This window comes from Myiozetetes cayanensis, unplaced genomic scaffold (genome assembly GCF_022539395.1).
Source record: "Myiozetetes cayanensis isolate MyiCay16 unplaced genomic scaffold, myiCay2020 scf12, whole genome shotgun sequence".
NCBI classification, from domain to species: domain Eukaryota; kingdom Metazoa; phylum Chordata; class Aves; order Passeriformes; family Tyrannidae; genus Myiozetetes; species Myiozetetes cayanensis.
In genome coordinates this window covers 10,572,324-10,594,815 of record NW_026086826.1, presented here as the reverse complement: position 1 = coordinate 10,594,815, position 22,492 = coordinate 10,572,324, and the positions used below count along the sequence as shown (strand labels likewise).

Below are 22,492 nucleotides of genomic sequence, written 5' to 3'. Positions count from 1 at the left end.
GCAAAGGGAAGCAAACAGTCAGCAGACTGCTTAGTTTTTTTATTAATTTCATTCTGTGTTATATTACAGACACCCAACCAAGAGTCAAGTCCATTGTCTTCGGCATTGTTGAAAAAAATCATAATAAAACACAGTCCTAGACAAAAAAATGTATTGTCTAGACAAATCAGACATAGCATGTGGGATTGGAAATGTTAATCCATTTCCTTAAAAGATGGCAAACAGAGGCAAAAAAAATTGAGGAATTTGGCCAAGGGTCAAAGAGTAAACCTCATTCAGACCCCTGAATTGAATCTTGAACTGCAGAGAGTCAGTCTAGAGACAGACCCATGTAGGAAGGCACCATTCAGATAATGTGATGCTGAACGGGTTAAAAATCTTTCTATGGACAACTTCAGTCTAAATCTTTAAATAGGAGAGGAACAAGAAGTGTGCACATCTGTAAAACTGAATCACTGTTTTAAGCAATCACTGCATTAAGTTTTAAAAGCATAATAAGTGGAGGAGAGGTTATAAAAAAAAAAAAAATCCAAAATTGGCAAGGGAAATGCAAAGCAAAACTGGAAGCAGAGCCCATTTCTCCCATCGCCGCAGTCCTGCAGGCTCGGGACCCACCTCCTGCCACTCTGCAACATCAGCAACCTTTCAGCTCCATTTCAGCACAAAAAAATGTATCTTTCAAACTCAGTATTTCAAGCAAACCACTCTGCAATAGGAAGTCAAATATTTATTTCAATTAAGAGTTTGTATTTAGAAAACATTTTCTCCTGTTACCTTCTTCAGGCAGTTAAAAATACGACACGATTAAAACTGAAAGTATCAACACAGAGGCTGTGTACAGCTTCCTCTGAAGCCTGAGTAAATTCACCGCAGTTCAAGACTTCATCAAACACTCAATGAAGTTAGTGAAGAGATTAAGCAAAGGCTTAAGCAAAAGGAAGTTGGGTCTCAGTTTCCTCACCACTGTGTGGCTTTTGATAAGAGTGAGAGAGTACTGCCTTCAGCAGCATCAATGTCTCCCACCACACCCAGATGTGCATCACCCAACACGTCTGTCAGCACCAGTGGGTGCCCCAGCCACAGGCACCCTCCCATCTGTGTTATACAGAGATATATGTTACATACAGACATGGTTATTCCATGGGCAGGCTGTGGGAAGATGGCAGTTTTTGGCTCCATGACCCTGTATCGTTCCAGTGGGTGAGCAGTAAACAAGGACGCACAACCAACATCCCTGCTCAGGGAGCACAAAGACTTAGGAAGCTCTGTGGCCTCTTGCAGTGGTTTAGGAAGTGTGGCAGATGCTGAGGGCGATGCCTGGCCAGCGCCACGTGCACACTGACACTCCAGACACGGACCAGTAAAGCAAATCTCCACATGATCAGTGCCACACTTCGTGATGTGGTTTCTGCTGTCTTCATGTCACTGAGCGGAATTAGAGGGGTGTGAAAAACCACACCCTTACAACCCTCACAGTGATATTCTGAGAGAGAGTCCAGACATCTCTTCACAAGTTCACTATAAAGGCACATTTTACTAATTCCTGAGTACATAATGAATATATTCCCAACACCAACACTGCTGATAGTCTAGTTTAGCACAGTACGTGAACACACGTGTGAGTAAGAAGTTCTGAAGAGCAGTCAGTGGGTTAATGGGAGTTTTTACCAGCTTAGTCAGGCTGTGCTGAACTGGAACCTCGGCTGTCGTGCACTTGTGGCCAGACAAAGCCTAAGTGAAACCAGAACAGAAGCAGGGAAATTGCCAAGAGTACTGCAATAAAAGAAAGTTTTAATAACTACATTTTGATGGAGGCTGATCCCATTTCACATGCTAAACTCCAGTGTTGAGCCCCCCTTCTTTATTCAGGGAAGCCACCTTCAAGTCTTACTCAAGTCTGGATGACAGGATACAGCTGCCATGTGCACCTGAACCATGGTGCACATCAGAGACTCCTAAACAGGCAACAGGGTGTGTTGTTACCTCCTGTCACAAAAATTGGTTCAGTCAATACCAACTCTTAATATCACAACTCATTCCTAAATACTAGGTCTCATTCCTAAACACTAGCTCTCTAGTCAAAATTTACAGTCATTAGTATCAATTTCTGAAAACATGTTTTGTTAGATTTTAAGGTAAGTCATTTAAACCACAGCAAAAGCAAGATGGCTCATTTCACATACCCCATAACGTACTGCATGCTTGTATTTTAATACTTTAAACTGCAGTAGCAGTTTACTCTATTACTAGAGTATCTTTAACTAATTATAATAATAATGGTTTGCATTGCCCTTTGTAATTGTATTCATGTAAAAAAAAGAGGGTAAATTTTCGAGCAAATCTCAAAAAGCAAAGAGATCAACAGTATTATTTGGATAGCTGTGGAATTTCACAAACCAAACAAAGAAAACACCACAAAGTAGAACCACAAAGAGGTCTGAAAATGGTAACAAGTGAGTAAAAGCATACATAAATTTCCATAAAGTAAGAATGAAAAAACATTTCAGCTTATTTACATCAGTAGAGCAACACAGAAAATGCGGAAGGCTACAGAGTAGATAAATCAGCTGTCATTATTCCTCAGAATACAGCAATAAAGGCATTCAAACAAAACAAGCAATCATTCTGCAATTGAAAAAGGTATTTCTGGGACAAGAGAAAATAAAAGAAAAACAAAAAGGAGGCTACATTACATGAATATCTAGACTGCTTCCAGTCAATAATAGAGAGAAATAATACAGGGGAACATAAATGCTCATTAAGTGAGCATGATGTGAAAGCAGTGTCCCCAGAAGGATGCTCACTTGTTCTCAATTCTAGGATTCCTCTTGCCTTTTATTTCCTCTGAAACCATTACTGCTGTCACTGTAAAACAGGAGGGACTGGACAAAATGAACCTCACTTCGACTTGTTCTAACAACCAAAAAAATCGACCCACGGGTTCTTGGAAGAGTGAAAGAAGGATGTTGCTCTTCTCTCATTTCAGATGCTTTAGCCTGTTACACAAGGAAGGTGGACAACAGTGGGTTTTACATTCATTTAAATGTTAACAACAACCTCACCTGGGAATGCACATCCCCAGCTCTCTCAGAGCCAGAGCTCACCCTCCCAGGCACTGCCTGAGCTTGTCTTACCCCAGCACCGAGAAGGGTGACGGTTGAACCAGCAGGGTGGAGTTCACCACTGCTCTAAACTCTAATGAACCCTTTCATGCAGCTCTAACAACACTAAAATATTTGTCTTTCCCTTCCTTGGGACTTCAATTATACTACAATACTTGCAGAAAATACACTCAACAAATGCTGCAAGCACAGAGGAGAATGGAATAAAAGTCAATTCAAAATCCCTGTGTTAGAGGCACGAAAAAAAGAGAATGCTTTATTCCCTCTGTAATGGTTTATAGCTTTTTAATGAGGGAAAAAAGCACAAGAATTTCTGTATTTGTTGCTTTACCAAATTAAATGAGGGAAGTAAAAAGATCACTGTTCATAGAGACCCTGTACATTTTTATATAAGAGAAATTAAGGACCAAATATATAAATACAATTTCGCAAACAGCTATTTATCTATGAGCTTGGTCCTACAAAGACTTAGGTGTGAGTAACTTGACCTGAGCCAACAGTGTCTCTGACGTCAGCAGGAGCATTTATGGAAGTCCCTTGTTTGCATAAGCAACTGCAGGATTGTGTTTGACTTATTCCATACAGATGGTTCTTGCTCCCTCCCCACTCAGCTCAGCAATATCAGGCTGCACATTCTGCCATTTCCATTGCTGTAAAGTAGTTTGCACCTTGACAAAGAAAAGCAGGAAGAAATGAACTCCCTGGTGTTCTAAGAGGTGAAAGGCCAACTTTCACTGCTGCAAGACACAAAGAGAATTCCCAAGGCCTGAATTCAACCAAGTTCTCCTGTCCTGACTTGCCATGGATGGTATGGGAATGATGAGGAGGGACAGCACAAGACCTGCAGTCCTGCAGGAATCAGAGATACACAACTCTGCAGTGCAGAAATTAAAACCATAAATAAATCAATCTACATCCAGATCAAAAAATAAAAAGTGCCATCTAAAAGACAGCAGTTATGTAAGAAAGAATTTTCTGGAAGAAGGAATAACATGTCACACCACGGGCTAAATTCACAGTACCTGAATTGTTTGAAGATGCTTTTATCATATGACAAGTGCTGCCAGTCATGTTACTCAGCTGGAGAAAGGTATCACGTGAAAACTTCTCTGGGTGGACTGACATCGATTTTCCCAAATATGCAGTTTCTTCCAAACCAGTGCAAATTAATTTCAACCAATAACCTACAGACTGTTTGCAAACTGATATCTGTGCCACACTGAAACAACAAACTATCTTTTCGAGGTCATCAGTGGCCAAGAAGTTCAGAAAAGGAAAATGAGCAGTGTAAGAAGAACAGTTCCCCAAACATTCCTACAACCAGCAGCCTGTTCATACCAACATGCCTGGACAGCAAATAAAGGACCCAGACCAGCAAAGCACTTAAGCACAGGCTTTAACTTTGAGCACGTGCCTTAAGTGCTTTGCTGGAAAAGGGCCCAAAGAAAAGAATGAGCCTGGGTAACTGAAAAGCCCTTCAGAACTGCAGTGACTGCTTTGTTTTCCATTCCAGTTGCTAGTAAACAACATCCTGCTCAGTGCATTTAACCCATATCACAAACACAGTGATCTGGTACAACCAATCCCTTCACCATGCAAAGTTCCACCAATTGGGAAGGAACTGCAAGACATGTTTGGGATTTCAGCTACTTATAAGGAACAAGTAGAAGCAGCATCTTCACATCTCTCCTGCAGGAAAACTCTGATGAAGACCCCAACCACTACTCTTTCAGTAGCTCACCACACAAGCCTGCATTGTCCTGACTCTTCCACCTCTTACATCCAGCTCCACAGAACATAGTTTAGAGACTTCATGAAGAGAGCCCAAAATGCTGCCACAGGACTGATGGCTCTTGTGGCATTTCCCACTTGTGACGGAAACCTAAGCTTCAGAAGATAATTTCTGACTCTGGGCCTTGGGAATGTGACAGTCTTTTACTTTACATCCACCTTGGTCCATCAATAACATTTTTATATGTATCAAATTTACTCCCAAACCAAAATGAAAACAAAGTTCCCTAGAATATCTTAAGCAACGCACTGAAGTTAAAAAAAGGACTGGAGTCCAAAAATGGAAAGATGATTAGGGAGGCAGGTGAAGTTTGAATGAAACAATAATAAAAAGCCCTAACTACACATCATATATTCATAGTTTTTGAATCATTAAGGCTCTGCATGACAGCTCTCACAAGCACCAGTATGGCAAACTCACTGACTTTTAAGCAGGAGTGAAAGTGTTTAAGCCCTAGGACAAATAATTTGAAAATCTCAGCACAAGTCTGATCTCAGAGAGTTTAAAGGAATGCAGACTGCCCAAAAACACAGCAGCTGTTTGTTTTTTCTGCCACCTTTCCAAGGTTCATGTCTGGAGTGAGGATAAACAGTTCTGAAAAAAAGTTATGTGGAGTTCAGACTTTAAGAAAATAAAACATTAGACTAGTATTTCTTGCAGAAAGAATGAAGGAAAAAAAAAACTCAAACCTTAAATTATTCAGCCCTGGAAGTTTTCAGGTAGAGCTCTCAGGAGCAGAGGTAGATGGCTTGAGGCTTCAGTATATTAAAATGCTTTCTCTAAACCAGTCTGCACTTTCAAAAGCTTGTCCTGATGTGGTTTTCTTGAGCAATATTCCTCCAAGCAGAGTTTCAAACTTAATGAGGCCAAACTGTATTCCCTATTTTATGCACAAACACAAATAGAGGCCCTTTTGGATAAACCAACACACACAAATGAGATAGTGGCTGAAGCCTTAATCAGCCTGAAGTGATTTCCATCAGCACAGTATCACAGTCACAGGGTTAATTTGTGCTATGTCATTTTGGACATCGATCTTTATACTCTACCTCCTTTCCCTGTTTGCTCCAAAGCAAATGAGCACCTACTTTAATTAATTAATTAATATGTCTCTTGATAGGCTGGGCAATCAGAAATCTCTCAACGTTTTAGTAAGTATAAGTTTCCTTTATTCCACAGTTAGAGACACGAGCTGAAAGAGTTAACAGGAAATTTCCTTGGATAACTTACAGCAGAGCTAACTGGTGTAAATAAGGATTGTCTGTGTCGTTAGAGGCAGGTCAGAAATAGCAGGAAATAGCAGGCACCATGTTGAGATTCAACATCTGTTTATGAACTGTCCTTATACACAAAATGAAGAGCTGCTACAGGACAAAATATACAAACCCAGAAAGTCTTAAACAACCTGGGATCCCTGCAGAGAAGTCCCCGTATATTCATACCTGGTGCTACTGAGGAACAGGGAACACTAAAGAACTTTAAGTTGTCTTTGTGATGCGCATTCAAATTATATGTACGTGTACAGATACACATCGTGGGCAGCACTGCCCAACAGGACATACGAAAAATACCACTTGGGAAGAAGACTCAACCCAGACTGCACGTGTGCCCACAGAGCTTGGGAGTGAAAGGTGAGGACAAGAACAGCAGCAGATGGGATGAATTTGAAGAACAAGTGTCAACAGTGTATCACACTCTTACACCATCTTCCCATCTTTATAGGGAGAGGAAAGCTCTGTGATTATTACCCTCACATATAGATGGCATGTGCAAGGAACTAAGGACAACACCACACCTACTCCTTGCACTAAGACAGGAAGCACACTCAATTTCTTTCCTGAAAGCAAAACTATATCATGGTATTTCTTTTTCTCAAAAGAGTCTGTATGAGGTATTTTATAAACAATGACAAAACTCCCAAGTACAGTTTCGCAGAGGGACTCCCAGAAGATGGAAACCACAGGGAAACAGTTTTCTGTGTATTGTGTGGCATGTTCACCCCCTCTCATCACTTTTAATTACACATGTAAACACTTTACTATGCAGATCCAGTCTCAGCCCTCAGAAGAAAGAGCTCACCTTGGAAAATGAGGTTGGAAATAGTTTCAAAACTGTAAGATTCAAGCTGCACTGAGTGAAAGTTGAAGTTACTTCCCTCATCCTAACCATGTGTACTCCATATGGATAAATGCAAGTGGGATTTGGGGGTGGGGAGGGTTTTGGATATAACAAGCATATCTTTGCACATTCTCAAATTTTTCCCAATCACCTTCTGCAGCATGAAGGGCTTTCTCACATTCTTTCCCACTTTGACAGAAATTCCTTGTACATGGGTACAAGAGGCGATTGCTTTGTCCCCCTCCATGAACTCTCTTCTACTCTGACACCAGCACATGGATCCTGGGAGTGACCCCAGGACAGCCCCAGCTCAGGGGCTCTGAGCTTGCAGCCTGCTGGGAACACTGGGACAGGCTCTCACAGGGATGCTTGTGGTTTCCAGTCCCCACTCAGGGAAGTGCAAGGATACATCCATTCTGCACAAACCAGCAAACTCATAGCTCAGGCTGGCAAGTTTGAGATAGAGACACTGAACTAAAATAAAGTGGACAAACACAGGTTTTAACTTAGGTTAGCAGCTCCAGGGGCAGTTTAGAGCTGAGTGTGAGCAGTTTGAACCAAATAGAAATACAACAAAAAAACCCATCATCTGAAGTTACCTAATAGTAAAATATAAAACACAGAACTTCCCCTCTGCTTTAAAATTAAACTACCAGCCATGGTGGAATCTGAAATTCCAACTATCCTGTCCACAGGAGAATTAAGTTTCCTGTGCGTGCAGGGTCTGACAACTAAGAAGTGTAACTTCAGCCATCTCTGCTGGATCCCACTGCAATCACTGCTGCTTCATCTGCTTCTCTGAAGGCAGACAGTCAGAATCCTACCATCGACATCTAATTAAAGAAGGTAGTAAGAAAATAAACAACCTTTCTTGGAATGTCTTTGATTCCATAAGTACATATACATTTCATCCACAGAAGACTGAATTACAACCTTTCATCTAATGAACAGCTTAATGGAATGGCACTGGAATAAAGAACGTGGGAAGGCAAAAACAAACCCTCGGTGACTTCACAAAACACATATATTTATATAATATCAGGCTCGCTATCTGGCAACATCAATTTGCAAACTGCAGTGAAAGTATTCCCCACCTCAGAACACACCAGACACTGACACCAAATCAATACCCAAATCTCCCTGAGAGCTGAAGCAGCAGATGGTCCATCACAATGGAGAAATGACAGAACACATACATAGAAGTGTCTGCTTTCTTCAGACACATTCTTGAAAGCACTGTATCATTGATCTAAGATTATTTTTATAGGCAGATGACAGGTCAAGCATAAAAGTGCTCTGTTTTAAAGGTTACAGAGTTGGCAAGCTTGGTATCACTGCCACGGACAAAGAATCATTTGCTTTTGAAGTCTTCCTTGTCAGGCTATTTACATTTCACAGTTAAAAGGCTCCTCTCTGGAGAACATGAATGCTAAAACAAATAAGAGAAAAAGTCCTAGGCAAGCTCATGCTCTTTAAAGAGATAATGTAAATCAACCCTGACACCATCAGTGTCATCTTAAAGCACGCTAAGAATTTCCAGGGAAAGTTACTCACATTAAGCTGATTTAGAGAGTCAGCCAACAAAAATAAAGCAAACCTGTAGGTAAACTGCCTGCCAGGCCAAGTCTGTTGTTACAGCCATGTATTACAGTGAAAGGGAGAGGAGGAACACTCCAGTGGTGAAAAGCATTTGTTTGGGAAGTCTGCAGGAAGAATTGGTCCAGAATAAATAATTTATAGTGTGATCTCTGAAAATGCCTATGGAACACAACACCTAATTCTCACTGCAAGGCAGACAGAAAGCTGGATGCCCACCTAAACGCTTAGAAGAATGCTACCCTTCAAATGATACAGTTCTTTTCCCAGTTATAAAATAATAATGCCACTTTCTTACTTAAGAGCAGCATTTAAAGCCTGAATGTGTTAATACTCTTTCATATGCAAGGTATTCCAGAAGAGTAAGGGTTTGGATTTTTTTTTTTTAAGACAAAATGAAAGAGCTCTTTACAGAATAATAAATTTCTGTGAGTTTTAATACTTCTAAGCACTGTATGTACACATGCAGTGCACAGACTTCATGCTACATAGCTTTCTTTTCCTTCCCTGGATGAGAACACTCCTGGAATGTTATTGTTTTCAGGGGGGTGGTTTTTAAGAATTTACTGTGAATACATGCATTATATATGTGCACACTGAAACACTGCCAGGGCTGCAAATGACCCAGGAGCTCATAAACATGGCTATTTTCTTATCTGGTTCAAATTTATGCAAGGAAGCAATTGTTCCACAGCTCTGGCTGAACAGAGACCCAATCCCACAATGGACAGGGGCTTTGCGTGGGGCTTTCCATGGGGTTTCATATAAGGAAGAGTTCAAAGGAGATGACAGATTGTTTATTACACCCCCTGCACCACGAGGGTCTGATCCCTGATGTGTTCACAGCAGCTGATGCAAAAGAAACACCCTGAACACCCAGCCTGTATCTGAAGATGATTGTAAAAAATGAGATGAAGAGAACTGAAAGACAACAAACTCCTCTGTGGTTTCTGTGTTGTCTTTCCTCAGAATTTAATGCCATAAGAGCCCAACCTCCTTCAGTACTTTCCCCCAGCCCCAGTGAAGCAGAGTTATCCAGTGCCACCATTAGTCAAGGTCCCAGCAAGATGGATCTCAGAGATTCCCCATCTCTTCACAAACTTTATTAAGTGGAGATTATCATCTGAACCTCGGGGAAGTTAATAATTACAGTGTTCATATGGATCTATACTGCTTCTGCACAGGATCAACAATGAAAGGGATGTTTAAACACAGCTTTTTTGCTTTGATGAAAAACTGTGTGTGCACCATTCATCAGCTCAAGGAAATGTTACTTATTACTGTGGAAAAATAAAAGATTTTCTGATGCACATTGTATATTTATTTAAGAGGCTTCTTATGAGGTAGGATGTTGCCCTGTGAGTCTGAAGAAATAAGACCTTTAACAATGAATATATGAACTCTGATTTGGTTTTTTTTAATTATTTTTTTTTAAGTGTTGGAGAACATTTTAATCATCACAGAGACACACACACACACACTCTCAAACTACCACACTAGGCAAGATCAGAGTTTAACAGCCAACAAAACACACATTCAATCCCTGAGATCATTTTCCTGAAATAGAAAACTACATATGTTTCTCAAATTTCACATCAAGCCACTGCACGGCCCGAACCGCAGGGGAGAAGGGAGCCAAGCTGCCTTTGGGCCTGGGGGAGCAAGGACCTGAAAACAAGATGATTCCTTTCATATCAGCACGTTTCTCCTCCACAATCTCAATTTAACAAACACCCCCTGTAACAGCATTTCTAGCTGCGCTGGCTTATCAAGCAGCCTTTGCTTTGTCAAATTAAGACACATTGCCTTGGATTAGTGAGACTCCCTGAGTTCACGATGACTTCATGGTTGGCTCAGAGTTCACTGTCTCTGTGGAAAGCTGCCAGGAATACATCCACTGCCTGCCCCAATCCTTTCTATACTGACCTAGCTGGCTTTTTTTTTCTTTTCAGCAGCAAATGAACACAATAGAAAACAAAGGGCTAGATACTGCCACAGCTAATTAACAATCCTAACATCTTAAAAAAATAATCAAAGTAGTAAATATTTGAAGATCTCAATGCAAGTCTCTGCAGTGCAAGGTCTCAATGTATGTCCAAAGCTGCTGGAAAGGGACAATGCAGTTTTTCGGCACAGTGAGACACCATGAAGAGCTCCTGTTCTTGTGGAAAACACATTAAGCTTCTTTTGCTAATATTTTGTAAAGGGCACTTGTACAATAACAATAGCTAAAGCTTCCTGTTTGCCTGTGTGCTTCCTGGCTAAGGTTAACGAGACCTGCTAACAATTTTCTTCTTTAGCACACAGAACTCTTTCAGGTTACTCTGCAGACTCAAGGACATACCGTTTTTAAATTTAAAAAAAAAAATCTAACATTAATGGCCCCCATTGCACCTGCCCTTCACAGTCCTGATAACTTTTCCAGCTAAACATTTCCTATTTTCTGGATCAGCCTATGTGTCACCAGTCTCCAAAGAACATGTTTTGAATTTATTAAAAGCCCCATAGCAGTAGAATTCTCTCATTTGGCAAAGATACCATGACAGGGACACTTGCTTTTGGCTTCATGACAAGAAATCCATGGTACTTTGTTTGTCCAATCCACAAAAACACCATCCCTCTCCTCCCTTCCCCTCCCCTTCAAGATAATTCTCCCTTCTCCAGAGACTTCTCCAAACAAGTCTGCAAATCTGAAGCTTTGGGTTTCATTTCATAAACAGGACACAACCCCCGAGTGCAGCTCAGGATACTGTCACTGCCACATGGGCTCAGCACTAATCACAACAGCCTTCTGAAATATTCCCTCGGCCCTTTCTTTCCACTCAGAGGCCTGATTTTTAAACCAGCCATCTTTTGAAGTAGGCACAAAATATAAACAAGAAGCCAAACTCCAGGACCCAGCCAAAGGGTATACATTAGTCATGGCAAGGCTGGGAAGGAAGGGAAGGGCAGCTGGCCCCAAAAAACTGGTGTCTGCACTGCTGCAGTTACCACGTCCCACTGCAGGATTGCCCAATCCTTTAAAATGACACAGACATCCTTCAGATAACCATTTAACTCACACCAGTTTGTTTTTAAAACTGCACCTCGAAACATAAGCTCCTCTTCCAAAGTCTCTCCCTTTTCAGAGTTTCCAGCCTATCTGGATAAAATATTTGGTGAGGACTCCACTGACACAGCAATTTCACCTCACAGCAGTAAAAGCAGGAAACCTCCTAAGAGTGTGTGAATATCAATTTAACAGCTGAAGAGCAAATACAGGGATGAACCAGAATGAAATCCCCAAATGTGTTCAACTGCCCAAACACCTCTGAAGATGCAGATTTAACTCACTCCTCCAATCACACAGGGGATATAACAGAGCAGAGACCTGAATCCAGATTCTTGGATTCAAGAGCACCTTCCCAGCTTAATGTTTCACTAAAAACTTCCATGGCTGCAATTCAGCAAGGGACCAGTGTCTACTATCGATCCCAGCAGACTCTGCATCAAGCCCAGGAATATCCAAGGAGTCCTCTGGATTTCCATCAGTGCAACAGAGCCATCTCAAGCCCTAATGATAAGCAACTGGAAATGGGTGACAAATAAACTTTAGGGACTCAATCACTGTTTAACATAAAGAGTCAGCTCTTTAAATGTGCTCAAGCCAAGGACCTCATAAACAAAAGAAAACAATTAGTCAAGGGATCTTCCTGTTGAAAATACACTGTATATTAAAAAGATATCACCCCCTCTCACAGAGATATAGACTAACATTGGTTATGTGGTTCCCAGAAATGCTTTTAATCAACTACAACCATTTCTCCTTCACTTTGCAGTCTGTAATTACCATAACAGCATGAATTTCTTTCTTATAAAACTGATTTTCTCTGGAGAAACTCACGATCCTGAGATCTGTTGGAAGGAGATCATTTAGAAAAGTTCCTCCAAAGTATAAGAAACATCTGTTCCACCCTTTTCCCTGTCATGATGGTAAGCAGCTGAAGACTGACTGGACAATTATTTCCACAGGAAAATTATTTGCATCAACATCCCTGTAAGAGATGAGGTCTCTCCTAGGTAATACATTACTTTCCCCTAGATATTAACATATCTAGAGGATAAGAATATGGAAACAAAATTCTGCACAAATACTCAGTTTGTTCCAACTAATTTTGGGAGGTGGCTTGCAGCACAATGTTGGATACTCTCTATCTCAGTAATGTCAGCCTGACATTTTTCCCTATGTTTCCAAACTCTCCTTCACAGGTTTAATCTCTCATTAGTTACAGTTCATCTTAAATGCAGGAGAGACCCACTCATTTTCCAGTGAGTTGCTCATGACTGGAAGTGGCCCTGAAGCAGAATGCTGGGTCTAAATACACTTGACCTTTGAGAAATTTGTGTGTGAATTCCACCCAGTTGAACAGCTCAGCCATATCCTTATCTGCAGCAGAATCCCTCAAGAGACCTCAGAAACACACTGAAATTACAGATGTGCATCTCTGGTAAGAATTCTCCATCCATCACACAGTAGCCTGTAACTAAACCAGATAAGTGTTTAGGTTTTATTAAGATAGCTGTACCCAAAACACCATATAAAGGAAAAGTTCTCAGAGGTTGTAGATGGTGGGAAGGGGAGCAGTGAGTCACACTCACCACAAGTCGAAGTGCTGAGCCTCTGCAAAGCCCTTCACACGTGTCTGTGACAGCACAGCCCTTCCTCTCCACCACAGCATTTCTGAGACAACACAGCCAAGTATTCAAGTGGCAAAACCAACACTTCATTGTTGCAACCTTGGGGGGCAGAAGCTGGGAAGTTCCAAAGTTTTAAATTTGTTAACTAAAGAGCTGTCAGTAACATTTTCAATGCAGAATAGTCAGGATCATTCAGAAAACCCCAATGGTCTTTCATCAAGGAGAAACAATAAAAAAGAACTACTTTAAATATGAAATATTACAGGCAACAGTCTTCCAAGAACAATGGGAATCAACAACTTGGAACTTGTCCTTTGCAAGTGATGGGTGGGTGTTGTTCAGTGAGACACAGAGCAATTTCAAAGCCAGTAGGTAAAAAATCTCAGAATACATCTGAATCTCCAGCTTGGAGGTAAGAAGCCTTTACTGTTTATTATAGTTCCACTGGAAAAAACCTTGGCAACAAGGCAGTTCAAGCCAGCAGAATTAAAGGGGAAAGAGAAAGGATTTCATACTCAGAAACACACATCAAGAACTGCTTTTCAAACACGTCCCATTCTCATCTCACACACAACGTTCTGCTCTGAGTGACCTCACCCTGACTTTTTGAAGGCAAAAAGACTATACACAGTTTTCAAATGTCAAACACACACAAAATGCTTCAGAGAGCCCCTTAAAATTTTAAAGAAGCAAGGTCTTTCCCATAAAAGTGCCTTTGGAATTGCATTTATTTTGGTAAAATCCCCATCACCAAAACAAATTTTTAAAAAAATAAATCTGTCTTTTATCAGGGCCAAGTTCTGTATGATTCAGAGTGAGTAACACTGTGTCTTGCCCTGTGAATAGGCTCCTTTGTGCTCAAAGGGAGAAAAGGTGGGAAGAATCTTATACTTGATAAATTCACAATTCCCTTGTATTATGAGCATATGCAGGGCACGTTACTTTACTTCACCAAACTACAAGGAAATTCCCCAAAAACAGGCGTGCATGGGGGAAAGCAGAGGAAGGGGAAAAAAATTAGGTTTGATTCCAGCAAAACATTTCTTGTCCTTATTTTCCTGTATTTTTCTTCCAGCTTTGCTACCCTGTAAGACATTCCACTAGAGCCAAAACAATGGGCTTAGTTTTAATGTTAATGGGCTTAACCTTAAGGCAGCAAAGGAGGCCCTACAAGGAACTATTTTATCCAAAATAGAAAACTCTCAACCAAAGGTGGGAGAGGACTCGGTCCAGAAAGTCTTTTCACAGCATTCATCAACACAATCAAAATGTTTTTGAATAATCAAATTGTCATTGCTAGGGAAATTAACTTGCCAGTCTAAATACAGGCATCTCTACTTTTGAGTATCACCTTCTGCAACAGTTTCTGGTTTTAGGAGAGGTTCTCTGCTTCACCTCCAGGAAGTTGCAGCCAAGAGCACAAAGCCAAAGCCAGGCAGGACCAAGGAGCCATCAGTACCCCTGTACCCTCACTTTTCAGACCATTCTCCCTCTAAGCCCTGACTAAAGGGTCCTAATTCTAAATCCAAGTCTAAATCCAACTTCCATGAGTTGCAGACCCTGCATGGAATATCATCTGGGAGTTGGGCCAGGTGACAGGACCGCTTAGATTGCAAGATCTGTGGGGTGGGAGTTGTTCTTCTGCTACATAATTCATAATTATACAGCCAAATCCCACTGAAAACCCAAAGGAAGAAGAACTGAGATACTATTTATCAATTACCATCCAGCAACTCCGTTTTTCTTTCAAGTCAAGTCACCAGCACAGCTGACTTGAATGCAGATCTTTCAGAGGGGTCTCTCAGAGGATTTTGTTAAACTGCTCAGGAGGTATCCCAGGATGCTTTGGAGGAGCAATACAGCTGCTGTGTTTTACAGTCAAGTGACCACTGTAAACAAGATTTTAACAGATCCTTCCCACATGGCAAAGAAGTGTTTCCTTTCCATTCCCAAAAAAAGTCAATAAATTTGTAAAAAAACCCCAGATTTCAAAGAATTATTAAAAATGTATTTCACAGGAACTAGAGCAATCACATTTCTGTTCCAAAATGGATCACAAGACCAATTAACTGACATTTGTAGCAACAAACTGTATCTGTGAACTACACTGCTCCCAGGAACAACTGTGCTCAGGAATGCACATGGAAGCAGGAGATAGGTTCAAGATGTTTTGGGGTAGACTCAATTACAGACAGATGTACATAACAGCATGTCCAGTCACAATGAATTAAAGCAGAACATCCAGAAGAAAACAGATGAGGATGACCAAATCATACTGTTATAATTAACATACCTTGCAGTGACACCTGTGGCTTTCCAAGATAAGAAATCCGGAAGATCAAAGAAGCAGCCTGCCTTCTCCCAGGATTCCTGCAAGTTCTAATAAAAACATGTTTAGAAATGCAGATATTAGAGGTCAGGCATGATCATGTCCTTATTTTAATGCAATTAAAAAACCCTGATATTTAGGTAAAAAGGACAATTTTTTCAAAGCAACTACTCTGATCATCCTGTCTGCTCTACTCTCTGATTTACTGCCCAGAGGACTGAGCCTTTGCTCCACCACAGGCTGATCTTAAGCAAAGTTTCCCATGAAAAGTTCATGGAGGGACCAGTTTCAGATCAATAACGTGAGCTCTCAGTTCCCCATCAGCTGCTCAGTGTCAGAGCAGCCTCAAAGTCCACACACAATTTTCTCAAAAACCATTTGCTTGAAGGAATTTACCACTTTAAATTTCATATTTGTTAACTGTAAGCTCAGGAAGGAGACAAACAGCTCTCTGAGAATGAGAACAAAGCTCTCGGATCACGGCTTTTGGAAAAGCCACTTGACGTTTCCAAACTCCTGAAAAACTCTTCTACCAAGACAGATCATCTACAGGGAGTTTCCACTGCTCCACTCTGCAGACAGATGGTGGTCCAGAAAGCAAGAATTCAATGGCCACTTCTGACCTTGGTACACTCAAATCAGTAAAGAATATCACAACCAAACAGAAGTCAGTGCTGCTGACCACAAGGGTTACAATCAGACTTGCACAGGAAGATAATATTGCTTTAAACCCGCCCACCAACTTTTTAAATCATTGAAAAGGTGCAAAGTTTTATCACTTATTAAGAGCAGCTGCTATATTAGAAACACAAGTCCTACCTGGGCTCTTTCTAGAGCAAGATTTAATTCCACGCAATGTCAAGAAGGCACATGCTAAATTAAAAGAAAACATAATTCCATTTTAAGAAAGAATATGTGGCTCTAGAAATTCTGCCCTGTAGGATGGTGAGGCCCTGGCACAGGTTGCCCAGAGAAGCTGTGGCTGCCCCATCCCTGGAAGTGTTCAAGGCCAGGTTGGACGGGGCTTGGAGCAACCTGGGCTAGTGGAAGGTGTCCCTGCCCATGGCAGGGGGTTGGAACTGGATGTTAAGATCCCTCCCAAGCCAAACCATTCTGTGATTCCATGACTCTGTAACTTAATTCAAACACTATGTGATATCAACCCAAAATATTACAAGTCCAGAAAATTGCTGAAAAGGAATCAATGAATTCCAGAAACTAAGGTGCAAGGGTAAGTATAAAAAAAGCAAAATTTTCTTTAATTTTGGATCATGCAAAGAATCTGTCTTAACTTTCTGTTTAGTTCTCCAAAAGCTTCTAAAACTTACTGGATTTCTACTAAGTTCAAAAACTAAATGCTTCAATTACAACTTTTTAACATAAAATGCACAACCTTTGGATATTTGTTCCTGACCATTTAGGTTTAGCTCATGTGGCTGTTACACACATCAAATTTAATATCACAAGTGAATGCAAAGGAGCTCCACAGTTTAGTCCAAAGGTCATTCAGCCCGATTATTTTGATAATGAAAGCCATTATGTGCTGTTAAAACACCTGACAGCCTTAATGAAGCAACAGTAGTTTGTCTATTACTATTAATAAGAAAGGAAGCTGGATTAAGAACAACTGTCCTCTTCAAACAATTCTGCTTCACCAAAGATACTCCTTGGATCCTGATTCTATTTCTTCAAGAATTCCCAAAAGCCACATGTTAGTGACACTCAAAGTATGTCGTTTCATGAACATCCAAATGATTCATTTTTTGCCATCTTGGTGCTGTGTCATCACTAATTAGTACAGACAAAAATCAGGGCACTTTTTCCCAACAAATTTAAAGTCTCCACGTTTCAGTGAAGTTAATTCAGATTATTTTCACCCCCAGTCAGGAGTCTGTGACCACATTAAAAGGACTGTGGAGAGGAGCCGGGAATGTTCCCAATGCCGTGTTCACATCCTGCGACTCACCCTCCAAACTCACTCGGAGGAACTCACACGGTCTTGCTGCTTTCCAGGGGCACTTCTGGACTCCCTTTCCTTCAGCTCTCTCTTTTGGGTTGTTTTACAACCATACCTCCACAGAACAATTTTTTGAGACTGTTGTAAATAATCCCAAATGCTTGGGGACAAAGAACTTAAGAATTATGTAGTGCAATGCCTTTAAAATTCCTAGACAAGGAATGTCCAGGATAATGAGGGACTTTGTAATTGGACTGAAAATACACACAAAGGCAGAATTTCACAGGAGCTCCAGCACCCAAAGGAATTTTTTGGAGACACCTAGAGCCACATTCTCCTGGAAAAGCTGAAGGTGTTTTCACATTCAGATTTTACTCAGGTTTGCTGAAATAGCCTCTTTCTGTACAGGAAACCTTTGATTTCTGCTCTTACTGAGTGCATAGTTATCTTGTGAGATGAAGTGATCTTCACTTATCTAATGTTTGTTAAAACACACTTTTTTCCACCAAAAGAAAATGCATATATAAACATTAAAGATGTTCTAACTTTTGTTATTGTTAAGAGATTAAATATTAATTAACTTTTCTTAAATGACACTATAGACAGCCTTCATAAAAGATCCCTGTTGGCCAGTAGATTAATTAAATTTAGGCTAGAAGCAACATCTGATTTAACACAGTGTATCAGTCTGAATTTCATGGCTACTTATCAGCCAAAGCCCAGAAATTCAAAAATCATCCCAAAATGGTGTGTCAGAAATCCAGGTTAAAACCAGGAGGGACAGATGGAAGCAGAAAAATGTTTCACCATTTAGGGCAAAAAACGACAGCTGATGTGAGCATTCAAGTTCCATGTCAGATCAAACTCTAAGTTATCTGAAAAACAGAAAGAATCCTGAAAATCATTGAAGAACCATCTGCTTTTCCCATTTCATCCCCAGACTTGAATCTCCATCTCCCAGGCAATCTGTAGCAGAGGGCTATGAAGTCCATCAATGTGTCTTTTTCTAAATTACCAAAACCAAACAGACATTGTGTGAAGGGAGGAAAGAGAACAACCCAAAGCTTAAAGCCCACACTCCTGGGGACGTGAGGAACCGATGTCCCATGTCCTGCTCCAACACAGACAGAGCAAGGACTTACAACCTGCATCTCCCACATTTCACATGGGATGCCAAATCATGGGATAGAGCTATTCTAAGAGAGGCCCTGAGCAGAAATTCTGCCCTTGCCAGAGCCAAGGCTGCAAATGGTTCAATTTTGCAACCATCAGTTGCCCTCTAAGTGGTAAAAAATTAACTGACTGAATGATCAGATTCAGGAAGTGGGATGGGGGGAGAGGAGGGGCTGGGAATGTAAACTCTTAGAGGAAGACCACCAAGGCAAGATGTGTCAGAGCCATGTGCTGGTATCTCAGATCCCAGAGGCATCCTGAGCATGGCTTGTGCACATGTGTCTGCACTGTGGATGGATTTTGATAACACAGAGTGCTGAAACATTTATAAACAATTCTAAACAAGAGTTCAGCTCCAAACTCATCAGCCTGGACTCATTCTCACTTAGCACAGAATTTATTGTTTATTTAACGGAGAAACATTCACTCACATTCAACATGCCAAAAAGCCAGCACAAAGGCAGCAAGCAAGGAAGAAGAAATGCAGTAAAGGAGCTGCTGCCAAGCTGATGCCAGTCCATCCACTGTCCTTCCCTCCACAGCCAGGGAAAGAAATACCTTAACTGTTCCTGCAAATTATCCCATTGGTAGCTGCAAGTCCCAGGTGGGCAAAGAGAAGAAGAATGGTGGATCAAACAGCAGCTCTAGCTGAGGATGTGAACTGTAACACACAGAACCATCACTGACCACTGGGCCAGATAAAAAAATACTCACAGCCTATCGATTTTAATTAATAATTGCAGAGGAATAATATATAGACACTCATTCTGTGTGGGGTTTTTTGGGTTTTTTTTGTTTGTTTGTTTTGCTAAAGGGAGTGTTTTCTGTGCTCTTCAACACTACATTAAGAACAGAGTTGAGCAAGTAGAGCACAGGAAAACTGCATTTCATTTGGAGACAGTTACCAAGCAAATACCTACTCCCAGTCCAGCATCCCCCACCCTCTCAGAATAAACTACAGCATCTCTGATTTCATGGGACTAGTATTTTTTAGAAATAGCTGGTTTGTAATGTCATTACTGTGAGGGAAACATAACATGCATCCTTTCAGTTTGGCACAAGCTACAATAAAATTTCCAGCCAGAAATAAGTAAACAAGACTTTTTTTTTCTACTATCTCTGGGAAAAAAAAATACTAACAGGCTAATTCTGGAGCTGCAAAACCCTGCCCTGCAGTGTTTGCACTGCTCTGTCTGAGCTGTGCTCTCACTGCTCCAATGCTGGTTTGCCACAGCACAGACACCTGTACAATCACGATGTACAAACACCTGCAGCAAATAATTCCCAAGGGAAGGAGTTGCACCTGTATTTTCAGCTCAGATGCAGGCATCTACCTCCCAGAACCATCTACACACTCTGAATGTGTGTGAACAACACATTTCTTTAGCCAAAGTTTACAAAAGAGAAGAAATTGCTGCAAAAAATGTACCTGCAACTACAGAAGAATTCTTGCAATTGTGTTGTGCAAGATCATTCTAGACCACAAAGAAATCTAAGGAAATAACAGCAAGAGGAGTGAATTTAATTGGCTATTTTGAAAGACTTATTTTGAAAGACCCCTTTCCTTTCAGTGAAGCAGACATTCAGACTTACCTTACTGACTTCAGCAAGACTTTGTCAGAATTATGTGCCAGCTAGCTTCTAAAGGATATTTGTCCTGGATAATGATTCTTTATTTCAACTTTATCTACACTTGATGTTTTTAGTTTGGCTGACCACATTCAAAAGTCAAATGTGGCTGCATCCACACAAATCAGCTTTTTGGGGAAAAAAAAAATCACATCTTTCTTTTGTTTTACATTACAGATTTAACACTGGACTCTCTTTCTCACCACACGTGGTCCACAGAAGCAGAAAAATGCTCCTCCTAAGTGGGCCACAGATGTGCCCATCTCACCCAGACTGCCCCACAGGCTACACAGGAGCTGCACTCTGCTGATCATTGACTGCACTGTCCCTGACACAAACTCCACTGCAGGGAGCTTGCAGCTTTGCCACAGGAACACCCATCTGCAATCACAAACGTTCCATGGAGACTGACTACTAAGTATCAGAGGGTGAATTGATTCAGCACTGATCAAACTAAACCGAATGTAAGGCACTGCAAATCAAACAAAAGATCTCAGAAAGCCTATTATGGCCTTCACAGTTTGTTTTCTTAATTCAAAGCCAAAATGGAACAGAGATGAAGAGTTGCAAGAATAGAACACATCCTGAAGCCTCTTGTCTCTAGTTAAATCTCTATTATGTGTAAGGAGATGAAATGTTAAAGAGAATGCATTATATGGAAAAGAAAGTAAAAAAAGAAGCACATGAGAGTAAATCCTTCCTCAAATAAAAACAAGTTGAGCATAACAAAACAGTCACAAGAGATAAGGACCAGTATCTACTTCTCCTACAGTGGTGTCAGCTCACTCCTCACAGTCAGTGAGGTCATCCTTGACTTCAGTTCTAGGAACAGGATGATGGAAATGGAAAAGCACAATTAGGTCATCACAGAACGCTTTGTGTTGGAAGGGACCTTAAATCTCATCTCATTCCACCTCCTGCCATGGGCAGGGACACCTTCCACTAGCCCAGGCTGCTCCAAGCCTCATCCAACCCGGCCTTGGACACTTTGGAGATGGGGCAGCCACAGCCTCTCTGTGCCAGGGCCTCACAGCCCTCCCAGGGAAGGATTTCTTCATAATCTCTAATCCAGCCCTGCCCTCTGTCAGTTTGAAGCCATTCCCCTTGTCCTATCACTCCATGCCCTTATCAAAAGTTCCTCTCCACCTTAATCCTTTCTCCCCTTTCCTCCCTCTTTATTACTGCAACCAATTCAGAGTAAATTTTCAAAATCAAATTCTTCAGAAATACTTTTAATTGCTTGGATGAAAATTCTCCAAGCAATAGAAATCCAACTCCTTTCTTTGAGAGACATCCTAATGACTCACGACTTGCCAACACTGCTGAATTGACCCATGTCAGAACCTTCCTCACAGTGGTCAGGCTTTTGAATACTGCAGTTAGGAAGGAGAACCCAGGGGAAAACACGGGACAACAGGATTTCAGTGTGGCCTTCCAGAGTCAGGTTAGTACCATGGAAAGGGGAGGGAGGCTTTGATCACAACATACACACAATTAACTACTGGCGTAGCAACAGTCCAAAGGATCATTTAGCAGTAAATAACTTACTTCCAAAAGTGCACCTAGTTGATCTCCTAAATCATTAGTTTCACAAATGACTCTTAACAAACTAATTTAGTTTACAGCCACTTTTGTGCAACTTATTGTGTACGAGCGGGACTGAGGCTCTATATGACTGAATCCACAAACTGTGGAATATAGAAAGTCAAGAGAAATCTTGAATATTAATTGGTTAGGCAATAAACTCAAAAATAAACACTTATATTTATGCCAGTCTAAATAAACTTTGAAGCTTGAGAAAACAATTCTGTGAGTCCCAGAGAAATGAGGATCCACTGAAAGGAATGTATTTCACAGGGACTAATTTTAAGGTTCTCCTAATTAGATGCTGTTCATTGTTAGAAATACATGAGGTTTGATTAAAAGAAAGGTATTTTTCCAAAGACATTTTTCCAATGACACCAAAGCTGACCCTGCTGGTTACTTCAATGGATTTATAAATTGTTTTTAATTACTAGTACCTGGTTATTTTACTTTTATTATTTAACTTCAGACTCAAAGCAGTTCTTTTCCCCACTGCACCCTCTCTGCAAAACCTA

General features: G+C 40.9%; 1 protein-coding gene across 3 annotated transcripts in view; it reads right to left on the bottom strand.

The window, feature by feature from the left end:
• The window catches only part of FGGY (FGGY carbohydrate kinase domain containing), a 140,112-nt gene that overhangs the window by 90,291 nt on the left and 27,329 nt on the right, over nt 1-22,492 (bottom strand). For all 3 annotated transcript variants that reach the window (XM_050306563.1, XM_050306562.1, XM_050306561.1), the window contains exon 5: nt 15,599-15,684. In XM_050306563.1, the coding sequence (XP_050162520.1) occupies nt 15,599-15,684 (86 nt within the window). The remainder of the gene's footprint in view (nt 1-15,598; nt 15,685-22,492) is intronic.